At 39.0% G+C, this 16,550-nt stretch overlaps 1 protein-coding gene across 3 annotated transcripts in view; it reads left to right on the forward strand.

Moving 5' to 3' along the window:
* Nucleotides 1-16,550, forward strand: part of NELL2 (neural EGFL like 2) — a 481,448-nt gene that overhangs the window by 312,605 nt on the left and 152,293 nt on the right. For all 3 annotated transcript variants that reach the window (XM_061206304.1, XM_061206303.1, XM_061206305.1), the window contains exon 14: nucleotides 3,947-4,072. In XM_061206304.1, coding sequence (XP_061062287.1) covers nucleotides 3,947-4,072 — 126 coding nt within the window. The remainder of the gene's footprint in view (nucleotides 1-3,946; nucleotides 4,073-16,550) is intronic.

Genomic DNA, 16,550 nt, shown 5'->3' on the forward strand with positions numbered 1-16,550 from the left:
CCATAATTTCTTCAAATTTTCGATCTCCTTTTCTCTCTCTTCTCTTTCTGGAACCCCTGTTATGCGTACGTTGCCACAGTTTATATTATCCCATAGATCTCGTATGTTGCTTTTATTTTTTTTTCCTTTGTCTTTCTGTCTGCTGTTCTGATTCAGTGATTTCCATTATTCTATCTTCCAGATCACTTATTCATTCTTCTGTGTTATTTAGTCAGCTATTCATTGCTTCTAGATTGGTCTTTAGCTCAGTAATTGTCTAATTTTTATTGGTTCCTCTTTATAGTTTCTAGTTCCTTGTTACAGTGATCTGCATTTCTATTGATAATCTTTTTAAATTCCTTTAGCATTTTTATTACCTCCTTTTTGAACTCAGGGTCTAGTAGACTGGTGAGGTGTGCTTCATTATTTGTTCTTTCAGAGGATTTCTCTTCTTTCAACTGGCAGTAGTTTCTTTGCTGTTTTATTTTACTTAACTTTCTCTGTCTCTATGAATTTAGGAGAAACCGTTATCTACTGTGATCTAAAAGGGCTGTTTTCATGTGGGAGCATCCCTGTGTAGACTGTATGAGTCCAATATTTTTGTTGCAAGGGCTGTTTTTGATCTGGATGCCAGCCACGTCTTTCCTCAGAGAATGCTGGCTCTTAGCCCCTTGATAGGGAGTGTGACTGGCATTGTGGTGTCCAGAGACTGCATAGCAGTGTTGGACAGGGCCTCCTCTTTACTCTGTGGCTGTCACAGCCCTGTCAGGGGTGGGGTCTGCTCCCCAGTTCTTGGACTAGAAGCCCTGAGATCCAGGTTCTATAAGGCTCTGTTGCCCTTGAATGACTGCCTGCTCTGTCCCAAAGGTTGTGACCAGTGAAGCAAGTGAGGCCCAGGGAACATATGTGCTGTCCCTGCAGGCATCCGTGGTTTTACCCAGAAGCAGCCCAAGGTTGTGTGCGTCCCTTTCTCCACTGTGTTTGTCCCAGACCTAGTGCTAGGCTGCAGTGTGGAGTGGGCTGGTGCTGGGGGCTGGAGTGCTGTGGCTGCAGGAATCGAGATGGTTATGCTGCTTCCTGGGGCCTGGGCTGCCTCTGTGGCAGGCCTCTCCCAAGACCTGTGTGCCCCCGATCTGGCTCCAAGCTGTGGTGTGGGGTGGGTGGAACCAGAGGGCTCCCTCTGGAAATGAACTGCTGTATCCTCCTCCCCAGGGGCTGTCCGCCCAAGACGTGCATTTCTGTGGTGCCACTTGACAAAGACTGCCCCTACCCTGTGAGCTCTGAAAATGGGCTTCGAGGCCAGACCCGCTGCCTTCACGTGTGAGCCCACAATGTCTGCCACGTCTGGACCCACCTCCGCCTGTGCGAGCACTGATCATGGCTCCAATGCCAGACCCACGGTTGCCATGTGTGTGCTGTGCTGACAGTGGGCTTTGAGATTTGGCATGGACCACTCCCTAGGCCTTCTGGGCTGTCTCCATGCAGCTAGAACGAGTCCCCTCTGAGGGCCCTTCTGCCCAAGATTTAGCGCCTAGCCACTGAGCGCTAGCGGCCCTGCCCAGCACGCATTTCAGACTTTTGAGTGTGGTGAGGTGGCAGCCGTCAGCTCCCCTCTCTCTCCTCCGTGATGACTAGCAAGCCAGCATGCACACACTCCTCTGGAGCAAAGTCCAGGCCCCTCCCATCCCAGCTGACCTCTTAGCAGGAAAGGAGGCTCCCCAGGACAAGGGTCTATGTGTGGACTTTCTCTCCCTCACAGATCCTTCTCAGCGGTGCTGGTTCCGTCCTGATGCCTTTTTCTTTCTTTCTTTTTTTAAAATTTCCAACCTGCTTATGTGGAGATCTTTCTTGCAGCTTTGGTTGTATAAGAGATCTTCTACAGCTTCCAGTTGATTTTCTATGAGAATTGTCTCACATGTAGATGTATTTTTGATGTTGCGGGAAGGTGAGCCTCACGTCCTCCTACTCCTCCATTTCGGTCCTTCTGAGTGATTCTTAACTCTGATTATGCATTAGACAAGGGGTCATCAAACTATGGCCTTTAGGCTAAATCTGATTCACCTTCTTATTTTGTAAATAAAGCTTTATTGGAACATCGTCAGGCTCATTCATTTACATATTGTCTATGGTTGCCTTCATGCTACAACAAGAGTTAAGTAGTTGCAATGGAGAACTTATGGCCCCCAAAGCCTAAAATATTTACTATCTGGCTCTTTATTGAAAATTTTTGCTGACCCCTGCATTAGACTCTTCATAGAGAAGATTAAAAATAATATTATGTCTGTGTTGCACCACAGATAATTAAATAAGAATTTGGAGTGGGATTTGGGGAGTTGGCACAAAAACTAATTTTTTTAAAAGCATCTCACATGAATATAATGTGTAGCCAGAATTAAGAAACACAAATAGATGATCCCTACCCTTCAAGGGTATATTTGACTTATTGGAAAAAGAAACTTACAAAAATTAATAAAGGTACAATGGATATATCTATAATGGAAGCATTTACAAAGTTCCAAGGGAGCACAGCATAGGGAGCATTTTACTTCATTAGGGAAGTTTTCTCAGAGAGACATTTAAACAGATTCTTGAAGGGTGAATCTACTGGTAGACAAGATCCACTGTGGGTGGTGATAGGGAGAGAAATAGAAGAGAGAACAGCATATGCAAAAGCACATAAGTAAGAAAGAGTGTGGCCCATTCAAGAAATGACGAGAAGCTCAGTGTGGCCAGAACACTGAGAGGGAAGAGGGAGTGAGGTCATAGAATATAAAGCCAGAAAGTAATGGCCAAACTGGGAGGGGCTTTGTATGCTAAGATGTTTGTAATTTACTGTGTTGACTTTCATTTAGAAGTTGAATGGAAAATTGAGTTTCTCTAAATCTCAGTATTTTCATCCGTCCCTCTAGCTCTCAAGTATAGCCCCCCGAGAGACTGTGTCAGCTATTTCTTTTGACACTCTCAGGACTGAGAACATAGTTGAGTTTATATGAATGGCATGACTTTTGTAGTATTGGGTCACCTGCCTATCTCCTGTAATTGATCCCTTTCTTTTAATAGTACAAATGAGGTCAATGCTACGTTGTGGATTTACCACAAGGATTTGAGAAAGCAGACTTCTGGAGGAGAAGCACCTTGCCTGGTCAATGTATTAAGGCCCTTAATGAAGCGTATAACATAATGATAAAATACCTGTAAAATACTTTATGTTTCAGGCAGAGAGGGGCTATAAAATGGGGACAGTTTTATTGTTAAAATTCACATTCTTCCCAATTAGTACTAGTGCTTATTATGGCTTAGCATTTGCAAAGTCTCTACACTCAAAACTTGGTGTGTGAATTACTGTGGAAGCTCTTCAATATGTTATCTTGTTTTGCTATTTTACAGCTTCTCATTTCTATCAGGCTCTAGATTGTTATTTCATCTCTGTTCAACACTTGCTGGTATAGCTATATCTCTACTCGTATCTCTAATAAACTACATGTTATTGGTTTCATATCTTTAAGTGAAGTTTTTCAAATTCTGGTGTATATTGAATATTCTAATTACCTCTTGCAGGGTCTCCCCAAGTGTACAGAATAGTCAGTGAATCAAAAAATAATATGTGGTCGGCTCAGTGATTGAAACGTCCATGATTCTAAGGCAGCCCAGTCTCTACTTTCTGATTCGTTTTATCAAACATTCTATCTAAGGTAGATGAATGGACTGAATATTTTCAGATGTATTTTAGAATGATGCAAGTTGAAATATAAAGACATCTTTGAAACTCCAGCAAGAGCTTTTAGGAAAAAATGTTATAATTTCTGTCATTTGAACCTCAAATGTTTCTACTAAAGGAGATATTTTGAATACATTTAAAAAATGCTTTTCAATTAGTAAATTTGCCCTCTCCCCACCAAAGAAAATTATAGAGAAACTCTAGAATACTGGCCACTGTTGACCTCTTTGCCCTACTTTTTCTTCACAGACGTTGATGAGTGTGCTGAAGGGCGCCATTACTGCCGTGAGAACACGATGTGTGTCAACACCCCAGGTTCCTTCATGTGCATCTGCAAAACTGGATACATCCGAATTGATGACTATTCATGCACAGGTAAACAGTGACTATTTGTGAAATAAAATCTTTCTATGCCTTAAATTTACTTTTTTAAAAGTTCCTTTTAACTCTAAGTGTTTGGAGAAGTGTGCCATAAATACCCCCTTACAACAAAACAAGTTATAAGCAAAAGCATATCTTCTTGATTTGGTAGTTAATTCTGAATCTGTTCTAAGGAAAGGGCTAGCTCCTTGCTCTGGATAAGAAATTCCTATTAGAAATGTAAAGATAAACTGATTAACAAAATCAATATTTTACTAATTTTATACTTAAATAGTATTTATACTCAAAACTTGTGTAAATTCTATGGCAAATCTGAGAAACACCCTTACATAATATTTCCTTTACATGACAGTTGACTTTTGAATAGAGGAATAATGACATAAATAATGTAATGTTTTCAGAAATAGATCCGTGGAGTGCTAGGAAATGGAAAATGTGCTAGGAAAATCTTCTTCATGCCTCTGGGGAGTACAGTGGAGTATCTACATCAAAGAAGTTTTGCTTATGTTTGTGCTATGAAATATCACTCCCATCAGTACCATCCAGAGTCCTCCTCAGGGATATCTCGAGTGTTAGTAATGTCTGTAGTTGGTCCTAGGATAAAACAACCTATTCACTTCATATTCTAAAGAATATGAAAGAAAATGGTGCTAACAGAGTAGCTTGCAGCCTATGGGGATTGAAGAAATGTGGGTGTGAAATACAACATTCTTTTGGCTTTTTTTAAAATAGAAGAAACATATACATACCATATTTTAGAAAAACATGTAAAATCATAAAACTGGAGAGCACTTAAAGTGTTATCTTGTCATTTTTACTGTTATGTCCCCATCATAAGTTGAAAATATTGTAAGTTGAAAATGCATTTAATGCACCTAGCCTACCAAACATCATAGCTTAGCCTAGCCTACCTTAAACGTGATCAGGACACTCACATTAGCCTACAGTTGGAAAAAATCAACTAACACAAAGCCTACTTTATAATAACGTGTTGAATTCCTCATGTAATTTATTGAATACTGTAGCGAAAGTGAAAAACAGAATGGTTCTAAGTGTATCGGTTGTTTACACTTGGTTCGCTGCCGCTGCCCAGCATCGCAAGAAAGTATCATACTGCATATCACTAGCTTGGAAAAAGATCAAAATTCAGAATTCGAAGTACATTTACTACAGAATGTTTATCACTTTCGTACCATCATGAAGCTGAAAAGTCATAAGTCGAACCATTCTAAGTGGGGACTGTCTAGACTTGATATCCTGTTTATTAGTTAGAGCAAAGGGACCGTCCTTCCTGTAAATTCAAGTGTAGCATTTATATAAAAACAGAATGATGAAAATAAAATGTAATGAGAATTGCCTTCTCAGTCTATGGAGAATAACCAAAGATATTCTGAAGGTAGAAAATATATTTAACATAGAGTTGCCAATGGATTTACAGATTCTTGCTTTTTTGTCAGTTCATCCTAAACATTTCCACATTATGGGAACAATTCTGCACTTTTTCTTTAGAAAAAATGTAATCACACTGAGTGGCAAAGTATCCTGACAGAGCACTATGGAGATATTTTTCAACATCAAAAAGGAATATAAAAGAACAAGTCTTAATGAATACATGAAGAATAAAATAAACCGTTTGCTGTAATATTGGTAATATCAATAAATCTGCATTCCAATGTAATGGTTAACAGAACAAAACAAAAAAACTAAGATAAAACTACTTGAGTGATATTTCGAGATGTACTCATTAAAAATAAGAGTGCTAGCAATTTTCAAGGAGTCTGCTAATTCTTCGGCATTAGAGACTTAAAAAGCTTTGTATATTTTTGTACTTCCTAGTGATTCTTTTTGTTTTTCTTACAATCTTAAAAAGTGTTAGAGACGAGTAAGGAAGAGTACACAACACAAGATTTGACCTAGTGTTGAATGAGGAGTGTTTCTTGGGGGAGGGTATTTTCAAGAGGTTCATTTCCATCCTGAGCCTGTCTGTTGGCTGTAAATCCAAGGACTAGTTCAGCTGTCATCCCTTACAGAGCATCTTCTGCTTTGGCTTTACCTCTCCCAGTGTATTTTCTTTCCAAATAAAATCCCACAAATTGCTGGGGTTTTTTTTATTGGACTACTTACGGAGAATTTCCCCTTAAGATTTCAAAGTATCTAATGATAAAAATGAAGTGTCCCTTTGTAGGAATACCAAGGAAGGCCAAAATCATCTTAGGAAAAGCTGTTCAGGCCATGATTTTTTGCCTAAGGAGCCAGAGCCAGGAATTTCATGATCTGGCAGATGATGGAATGTGTTTCCTTAATGATGCACCAGCATTTCCAACTAGCACCACTATTTCTATGCTTCCATTTAAAGAAGAGAGACTTTCTTGCCCTGAAATTTTCTACCTACTCTGAGTAGGTCTGCAAATTTGAGAATTTCCATCCGTACATAAAAGTGGGATTTTCTTGGGAATATGAGTGGATTTTACTTTGTCCTCCAGAGTCAGGTGATCTTTGATACAACATTTTATGCTAAACCCTGCAGGGCCAGCACATATTTAAGGTTCCTGTAAAGACAATGAATGTTTAAATTTTCCCTCTTTGAATCTTTTCCTCTACCCTTTAGCATTAGCATCTGCACAGAAGGCTTGAAGAAGGCTTGGCTCCTCTATGATGTGGGTTTGCCTTATGGCTGAAGGCATCTAGGCTGTACCTTTTCAAGAGCTCTCATAAGACCAGAGTAGGACTTTATATCTCTGATAAAGATTGGGATTTATTTTCTCTGAATTTTAGAAACGGACATTTACATACTTGCAGGAGTAGGCCTTCCAGAATAAATGTCAAAACACCACTGCAGAGCCATTCTCTGATGTTTGTGACTGAGCTCTTGAAGTTCTGAATTTGCTTTGCTTCTGTATCCCTGCCCCTCTTTGCTATTGAAGAGCACCCTGCCATAGCGTCACAAGTGACATTGTCAACACTGTACCCAGCAGACTCTCAAACGTGCTTACCCCATCTGAAAATTAATCATAGACATTCTAATTTAAGGAAGAATCGAAGGCAATACATGTTACTTAATAGTCAAGAACTTTGATCAATAAAAGAAGCCTTTTTTTTGCTTTTATAACCCTGTAGTCTGGCATAGAAATTATGTATGCTATAGAGTAATCACCTTCCACAGCTGGTAGAATTGCACAATTTTTTTTCTTTTCTTTCACTTTCAGATAATTTGAGTTATATTTTTCCCATGATGAGAAAATTTTGGAATGGAAGAATTCTTACAGATAATCTAATCCAATTTCCTAACTTCTACAAATGAGGAAATTGAGGCTCAGAGAGATTAATTGCCTTACCTATGCTCATACAGTTAGTGAGAAGCAAAAGGGGGCCAGAGGATAAGACTTTTTATTCTTAGCTCTTACATTAGTCGCCGTTGGTTTAATTTGCAACCACACAAAAATAAGTAAGGGAAAAAGATTCATACTTTATCTAGAACTGCATTATTCAATTTATAATATTCAGTAGTTAAACTGCGTTTCTATAGTTTCACTTCATTAGCTTCAACTCCAAGAGGAATTTTTCCCCTACAGATTGTATAGTAATAATTCTAAATCAGAAGTCAGTAGAAAAAATAGAAATTGCCATTTTCTGGGCCTCTGACTCTATTATGCAGTTTCACTGATGACTCAGTTGCACCATTTGCATAGTTTATACTCTTGATAAAGTGTTGATGCAGCACTTTATATTCTTCTGAACTCATTAATATAATTTTCCTTCCAGTGATGGTGTTTTTTTTTCTAGTTAATACTTCATCATCTCTGTCCTTCTCACATCCTGTCCTGTTCTAGAGGAAAGCATGGTTATACCTACAAGAAAAGAGAAAGGAAGGGAGGGAGGCAGAGAGGGAGGGAAGGAGGAAGGAAAGGAGGAAAGAAAGGATAGAAAAGACAGAGGGAAGGGAAGGAAAAGGGTTTGGTTTATATGAGCCAAGATGTTAGAAGCCCATTCTTCCATCTCTCTGATTTCAAAAATAACTTAATTTTCATGCATAACAAAGTGTCTTTATTATTTATCTAGACTAATGCCTTTCTTGGTTCACTCACATAAGCACTGATTAAATTGGGCAAATCTTTCTGAGTCTTACTAGACAGCTCATATTGAAACTAGTCTTGTGTAATGGACAAAGAATAAGATAGCTCTGGAAATAAAGATGGGATCAAGAATTTTGGAATTATCAAAGGATAAAAATATTCTGAAGGAAAAGGCATTCATTTCAGATCTTCCCGATATATCTCTCTGCTTTGAGTATTACAACTAAAAAACAGAATTCTCATTCTTTTTTTGTGTTGATGAGCTTGTAATCTTCCCCTCTTGTGTAGTTTTTTAGAGTGGGAACAGGAGAATGGGAAGGGTGGACCAGTCTACCACCAAGGAATGGAAAAGGTCTTGCCCAACTTAGGGAGAAAATTCATCCTTTAGGGTACTGGTTGTCCAACAGGGGCGATTTTGCCTTCCTACCTGCCAGAGGTTATTTGACAATGTCTGGACACACTGTTGGTTATCACAGCTGTGGGGAAAGGGGGTTGCTACTGGCATTTGATAGGTAGAAGCCAGAGACATGCTAAACATCCTATAATATTGTTAGACTAGCAGTCCTCTTGAGGAAATGTCTTATTTTTCTGGAACCCTTTCAACTGGGAGCTTTTCTCTGGTTACTTTCCAACTGAGTCATTAATCTTTATCCTGCACAGGGCATCCAGTATAAGACAGCCTCCCCATAATAAAGAATTATATGACACAAAATGTCAGTGGTGCCAAGGTTGAGAAGTTAGGGTCACCCACTCGAAACTGTAGGATGTACACTTTCTTTTTAATTTCCCTTTTCCTCTCCAGGTTTCTTTTAGGCCTTGTGTAGTGATGTCTTCTCTCAGTTCTTGAGGTATACCCAGTGTCCTTCTATTGGCTTTTGGCCACAAAAGGTACCCCTTCTCAGTAAGGCCCACTTTCCCCCAAGTTCTTTCCTCTCCTTTCTCTTATCAAAAACCTGTTCTTAAGACTCGCAGACATAGAGAACAGACTTGTGGTTGCCAACGGGAAAGGGAGGTGGGGGAGGGATGGATTGGGAGTTTGGGGTTAGCAGATGTGAACTATTATATATAGAATGGATAAACAACACGGTCCTACTGTATAGCACAGGGAACTATAGTCAATATCCTGAAATAAACCAGGATGGAAAAGAATGTATAGATAGATAGATAACTGAATAACTTTGTTGTACAGCAGAAATTAACACAACATTGTAAGTCAACTATACTTCAATAAAATAAATTAAAAAAAAAAAAAGAACCTGTTCTTAGCTTAACAGGTGGAAAAATCGCAGACCTCACAGAGGTGGCAGAGGGGATTTCTTAGGGCCTCTCAAATTACGCTATCCTGATGCCTCCCCAGTATGCTTTCCATTGACCCTGACTGCTTCCATTTTTCCAGAGCTTCTAATGCAGGCTTTGGTCCATGTCACATATCACAGAAGGTCCACAAAGTATCTGAGCACAAGAAATCCTTCTGGATACTTGATTTTTGTTGTTAAACAAAGAGCCTCCTCTGGTGTTCCCCAAGAAGTACTTTACTTCTTAAAGTACTTAACTTTTTACAGCATCGAATACTCCTAGCACTTACATTTTATGTTCTCATTGTAGTTACTTCTTTTTCTCTAACAAGGTCAATACTGACTTTTTAAAAAAAATCATCATTACCATCCTATTTGTCGGGCTTTATTACTGTTGGTTTTCTAGCGTTTTCAAGAGTTTTGGATGCTATTGACATGCACAGAAGGTTGCAGAGGATTTACTACTGGGCAACCAGAGCAAAGATTTTAAGTCCATTGTAAACCAGGCGTGGCCTTTTCTCAAATAGCTGTCTCCTTTTTGTGTTTCTTTGAAGTTCCCTATTAATTAATGCTAGAAAAGGTAATTTGCTTAAAGTTCTTAAAGAGATGATATTTTGGAAAGGCAGCATAACAGTATTCTTTTTCATTCTGCAGTCTTCCAAAAAGAATTGAAATTGAAGCTGGTAATTTATTGTATGGATGTACAATAACTTTATTATCAACTGTTTAAAAATAGCTTTCGGTGGGTTTATCAAAATCACAAGTACGGAAGAAGGTAGATAATTCATTGTGTGTGTACCATGATAATTACCGGTATATAAATAGTGAAGGAAGTAAGAATATTGTGGACAACGGCAGAGAGGGTAGGGGGCCAGGAGAGGCACAGATCAGAGAGAACAATGGTAAAGAAGAGGAAGTGAAAATATGCATATCAGCACTCACAAAACTCCTAAATAAACAAAGTCATTTTAGTTATAAAAAGCCTTGGCTCTTTATCTGTAGTAAAACGCCTAGCACAGAAGAAATCTTTAATAAACATTAGCTACAATTATTGTTGTTGTTTCTATTGTGATTAGAGAAGTGATCCTCTTGAGGAAATGTCTTCTTTCCCTAGGATTTTTTCAACTGGGCACTTCTCTCTGGTTACTTTTCAATGGAGTTATTTTTATTATTATTATAAGTAAATAGCCTTGCTGGAGCAATGGATTCAACGTGTTTTTATTTAGTCAACTGACTTATTATGTACCTGTGAATAGGGGCTTAAAAAAGAAAGAGAAACCTTGGTGTAACTGAATAGCACTCTCTCTGGAAGTTAGAAAAAATCCTTCCATAGGAGGATTTGTTGTACTTCCTGGGATCAGGGAGGTTCCTCCTATTCTTGAGAATGAGTGTTAGATGGGGAGGCTTGGAGCTAGATATCTGCATCCAGGCCCTACTGTGGACACTAATCTACCCAGAGTAGAGTCTATGGCCTCTAAAGAATTAGTGAGTCTGGTCAGTTCTCGAGCAGGGCAGATTTTATGAGCCTGGCTGCTTCTATGTGGATTTCTTTTCTAAAGAATCACAATCAGCAGTGAGACAATCCTACCATCTGGCCACTAGTTGCCATGACAGTTGGGAAAGACTTTTGCATTTTTATGAGCAATCACTCCAAATTTTCTTTTTCTGGAATCAGCATTACAAAAGATGATACAATTGTGGCATATTTCATAAAATATGAAAAGTCAGATTTGGGGTTTTAAATACAGCCTCTAATGCTAAAAGCTGTGTCATTCGTCTCCTGTAGTTTGCTATATATTATTATGCTGTGTAGTTATTATTGAGTAACTTGAACATCTAAACATGATCACAAAAGCAAATTAAAATGCCAGGCCTTAGGACTCAAAGAATTAATAATGAAAAGCAATTTTTAAGCAAACTCAAGAAAACCTCTCTAGAAGAATGTGTACTGTGGTTACCAGGAAGGGTTAATGTTTAGAAAACTTCAGACCATGTTTGGAAAACTTGCAGAGAACAGAAGTGAGACCCGTCTGCACAGTGAGTGTGGAGGCCAAGGCAATGTGCTTATCTCTTTTCTGAAACACATATATGCACGCATACAATTAGCAGTCAGCTCAAAATGGAACAGGCTCAGAGGCTCAGGGAGCCGAATTGCCTTTTTCAAGATGAAAAGCTTGGAAAAGAGCCTGTGCTATCTGAATCTGTCAGTGAGTGGGGGTCACACACCAGCACCCATGTAGCAGTTTCCAGGCTTGTCAAAGCCTTTATGCAGCATCTCAGCGCAGCCCTCGTATCCATGTCTGACCTCCAGCCCGGCCGTGGTTTGATCCAAGCACCCGGTGGTGTGTGTCCACACAAGCTTGCCTCTGTGCAAGCTCATGTGAGCACTGAGTTGATGGGAGCCGCCTCATTAGGCAGCCTCACTAGCTTTGACTTGGTTGGTAAACTCTAATTCACCTTTGTCCCAAATGGATTCTTGTTTGAGTTTTATTATGAGATTTTTATGTGAAGAGCACAGAGCTGAAAACTCACATAGGGGAATAAAAAGATTATACATGCCAGGAGTGTAATAATAGTGGTGTCTTAGCAACAGACACCTGTGGAGGACAGGATTATTGAAGTTGAGGTTTAATAGATGCCTTTCACTTTCTTCCTTTATTGTTGGCTTTGACATGTTAGCCGGAATGGAAGTTTGGCTTTCCTTGTGCCTCCTCACTGTGTGCTCCATGCAACAGATTTCATCGTCTGGCTCTACTGCTGATCTAATCTTGCAGTGGATGTGTATCCACCTGGTGACATCACCCTGTCTTGGTGTTCCCCTTTTCTCCCCAGACCAAGGTGCCTTTGCAGTGTCACGTTCAGGTCATGGGTTTGGGCTCAGAGGGTGAGTTTCCTCTCTCAAATCCAGAGCCTCCTCTCTCCTGTGTGCCTCTGCTGGGGAATGGCAGAGCCTCACTCATTGTTTGGGTAGCGCCTTCACTAGTCTATCTGTTGCCACGTATTTCAGTGATTGGTACTTTCTTCAGATAACTTCTGATACCACATAAGAGGTTGCTTAAACTAATTTCTTTTATCAGAGGGACTAACATTGTATTAGTTATCTACTACCGCATAACAAATAACCCGCAAATTTAACAGCTTAAATCAGCATGCATTTATTGTCTCACAGCCTGTGGGTCAGGTGTCTGGGCATAGAATAGCTGGGTCCTCTCCTTCAGGGTCTCTCAGAAGGCTACAATCAAGGTGTCCACCAGGGCTGGGGAAGGGTTTTTCTCTAACCTTACCTTTGTAGTTGTTGGTGGATTCAGTTCCTTACTGGCTGTTGACTGTTGATTGCCCTCAGCTCCTTGCCATGTGGGCCTTTCCAACATGCCAGCTCGCTTCATCAAAGCCAGTCAGAGAGAGAGCCTGCTGGCAGGACGGAACCAACATCTTTCGTAACCTAACCACAGAAATGACATCCTATTGCCTTTGCTATAGTATATTGGTTAGAAGAAAATCACTTAGGTCCAGCCCATACTAAAGAGGGGGATTACACAAAGGCATGTCTATCATGAGGTGGAGATCACTGGGAACCATCTTAAAGGCTGCCTACTACAGACATTAAATATTATCAATAGTTAACTAATCTGCTTCAGCTAAGTACTGATAAAGAGCACCAGGTTACAAGTAATGAAAGAGTAGTAAAAATTCATTGTGTAAGAACTGTGTGTGAGTGATTGTGAAAAATTCATGATATGTCACACGTTTCTTTCACTTTTCTTGACACCAGAGCTTTGATCTGGGCACATAGTAGGGTTATTGTCCGATTTAATACATGGAGATGGTATAAATAGATCATTACTGTACATTGTGGTACATTCTGTAACAAAGGAATGTGCAGAGAGCTGTGGCCACCCCAGAAGAGGCAGTGAGTAATCTGGTTTAAGCCCAATTTTGGGCAGGCATCACTAAGTGACATTTAAATTGAGGTTTTTAAGGATGAACAGACATTTCAGGAGAGGAAGAAATGAGAGAAGGCATTTCAGGAAGACGAAAGAGTAGGTACAAAAGTATGGGTTGTTGTATAATAGCAAGTTTAGTGTGAATGGAATTGTTAGAGATAAAGCCAGAAAACCCTGTGGAAATTCTAAGACACATCTTATGGTTTCTAAAACATTTCACTCAGTCTGTTCACCTTCTAATTGAGATGTGCATGTTGAAGTGTCCATGTTTTGCTTTGTTTTTGTTTTATGTTACTTTTCTTTTTTGCTGAAAAGTTGATTATTAAACTGATGATACTTCTAACAATCAATGCAGAGCTAGAATCAAGGTGATAAGATATTTCATTTCAAAGAAGACAGAATGCTTTGTCGGTGTTCTTGGAACCCTATGAAAGAATTATTTCAGTGTGTCCTAATGAGAACCGAATTTAGAATTTTTCTAGAACAAAATCATAACCATTAGGTCACTACCTGAGGCATTTTTATACAATAGATTTGCATATACATATCCATTAAATGTTAGGAAATGCAACAACAGCAAACAACAACCAAAAAGACAGGAAATGGCTAAGAGTTCCATAGAGCTTCTCTCTTTAGTTGGTCCAAATCAAATCTTAATCTCCCCCCGGGTCCCTCTTCTCCATGAATATTTTGTGGCGTTTTAGTGTACGGATACTAGCTCATTCAGACTTCTTGGATTTGAATCCTTGTTCTGCTGTCTACTAGCTGTGATCTTGAGCAATTTATCTAACCTCTTATCCTCAGTTGCTTCATCTTTAAAATGCAATAATATTACATACCTTATACGTTGTTTTTATTTTTATTTATTTATTTTTAACATCTTTATTGGAGTATAATTGCTTTACAATGTTGTGTTAGTTGCTGCTGTATAACAAAGTGAATCAGCTATATGTATACATATATCCCCATATCCCCTCCCTCTTGTGAGACGAAGCATGCAAAGTCGTCAGCATGACAGCTGAGACATAGTAAGCATTTAGAAGTGATAGTTATTATCGTTACCAGTTGTGGTAAACAGAATAATGTCCCTCCAAAGATGTCCGCATCCTCATCCCCAGAACCTTTAAATATGTTTCCTTACATGGCAAGAGGGACTTTGCATATCTGATTAAGGTTAAAGACCTTGAAATGAGGAGATTATCCTGGATCATCTGGGTGGGCTCAATCTAATCACATGAGTTCATTAAAGAGAAGAACTTTTCCCGGCTGTTGTCAGAGGAAAATGTGACTATGGAAGAATGGTCAGAGAGCTGCAACATTATTGGCTTTGAACATGAAGGGGGGCGCTGGACTGGAATAGCCTCTAGAGGAACAACCTGAAGAAGCTGGAAAAATCAACAAACGGAGCCTCCAGAAAAGAATGCAGCCCTCTGGACATCTTGATTTTAGCTTGGTTGGACTTCTGACCTATAGAACTATAAGATAATGAATTTATGTCATTTCAGGCCATTGAGTTGAGAGTAATTTGTTATGGTGATAATAGAAAGCTAATATACTATTATTATTGCCTAACACTGTTGAATTGTCCAAAACTATATTTAAAAAATGATTCTCACTTCCCATCTCTTTTCTAATTGTTGAGGAGCAACAATTCAGTTCCAGTAATACTGGAGCAAGTTTGATGTTTGTGGGGAGAGTTAGAAAGATAGTCTATTAAGTAGAGAGGGGATCCAGTTCATATTTATGTCCAAATTCCTCACTTTAATGATTGAGTTGCTTTTTTCATATTTGGTTTTTGGTGTAAAAGTTTAGGGTGCTCGTTATTTTAAAAACATTTTCCTAGTCTGCTTCTAATGAACACAAACACATGTATCGATACAAACACACAAAGTTATGCAGAAATAGACTATACATTTACCCAAACACAGTAAATCCAATGATGACATAATACATTTCCCATCTGCCTACTTTTAAAAAGGTTTTGAACTTCATAATATGAAGAAAGTTGGCAGACAGTAACTTTGAAACACTCTTTTAAAAATGCATGTGTAGACTTCGTTGTTGGGGGAATGCTGCTACCATAGGTCTTCGGGATGGAATGCAGGGATGTTGAGAATGACCTTTTCATTCAGGAAGGCTCCATGCCAGCAAGACTATATCTGAGAGTGACCAAAATTGGCTCTCAGAGGCAATATATTTGGCTTTGGGGACATCTTAATGATTGAACATTTAAACAGTCAAAGATTTCATTATGAAAATGTGGAATTCCAGCCAGATTTCCGGATTGTTCCCCATTAATTCTTGGTCTGCATCACTGCACCTCAGCTATCAAATGCAGCTGAATAGTAGCAACCCTCTTAGGGGAAGAGGGTCTCCCTAGTTCATCACAAGTCCTCATCTCCCAGCCCCTGAGACTCAGCAGTTCCAGTAAGAAAACTGATGTTTGACTTTCAGAATTCCTATAGCCAGTCTGCCTCGTCCATTTACCTTATCTCTCTGACTCGTGAGTTAGAGTATTTCAGTTGCAACCTATGATTTATAGTATTAAAGTGATCATAAATATGGTCATCTTAAGCCATGGAGATTTTAATATAGAAATAATGTCAAAGGTTTGGCTTTTTTATGAGTCATGTTCCTACCAAATCCATAAGTCACATTGAAATAAACCTCAGGAGAACCATCAGACACTTCAGTAAATTTTGAATTCATCTGTATTGGTTTTCCTTGTGAAATTAAATAACCTTAAATGGTAATATCACAAGCAGAATATATATGCCATTCTAGTGTAGTGTTGGCCAATTTTTAAAACTCCTAAAAATTGAGTTCATTGCAAAGTTTATACAGAACAAATTGTTTAGAACTAAAAAACACAAAAAATTTATTGATAAACTAGAAAAGGTCCATGGAAGTGAAACTGTTCTGAATAATGAATGTTGTTTTCTAATGGCCAGTCTATTCTTTGATAGAGGTAATATTTTACAAAAGGGGGTAGCAGTCAATGGCTTCTAAGGAGATGAATGTAATTATCTAAGGGAATGTAACACCTAGATTCAGTTTGCAGGATTTCACTGTGAGTTAATCAGTGAAAGAGGCTGTTACCATTTGCAAGTCCTCTGCTAGAGGAGCTGGGCCAGGGGCTGTTGGCTTTAGCTTGGTTGAT

This window comes from Eubalaena glacialis, chromosome 11 (genome assembly GCF_028564815.1).
Source record: "Eubalaena glacialis isolate mEubGla1 chromosome 11, mEubGla1.1.hap2.+ XY, whole genome shotgun sequence".
Taxonomy (NCBI): Eukaryota; Metazoa; Chordata; class Mammalia; order Artiodactyla; family Balaenidae; genus Eubalaena; species Eubalaena glacialis.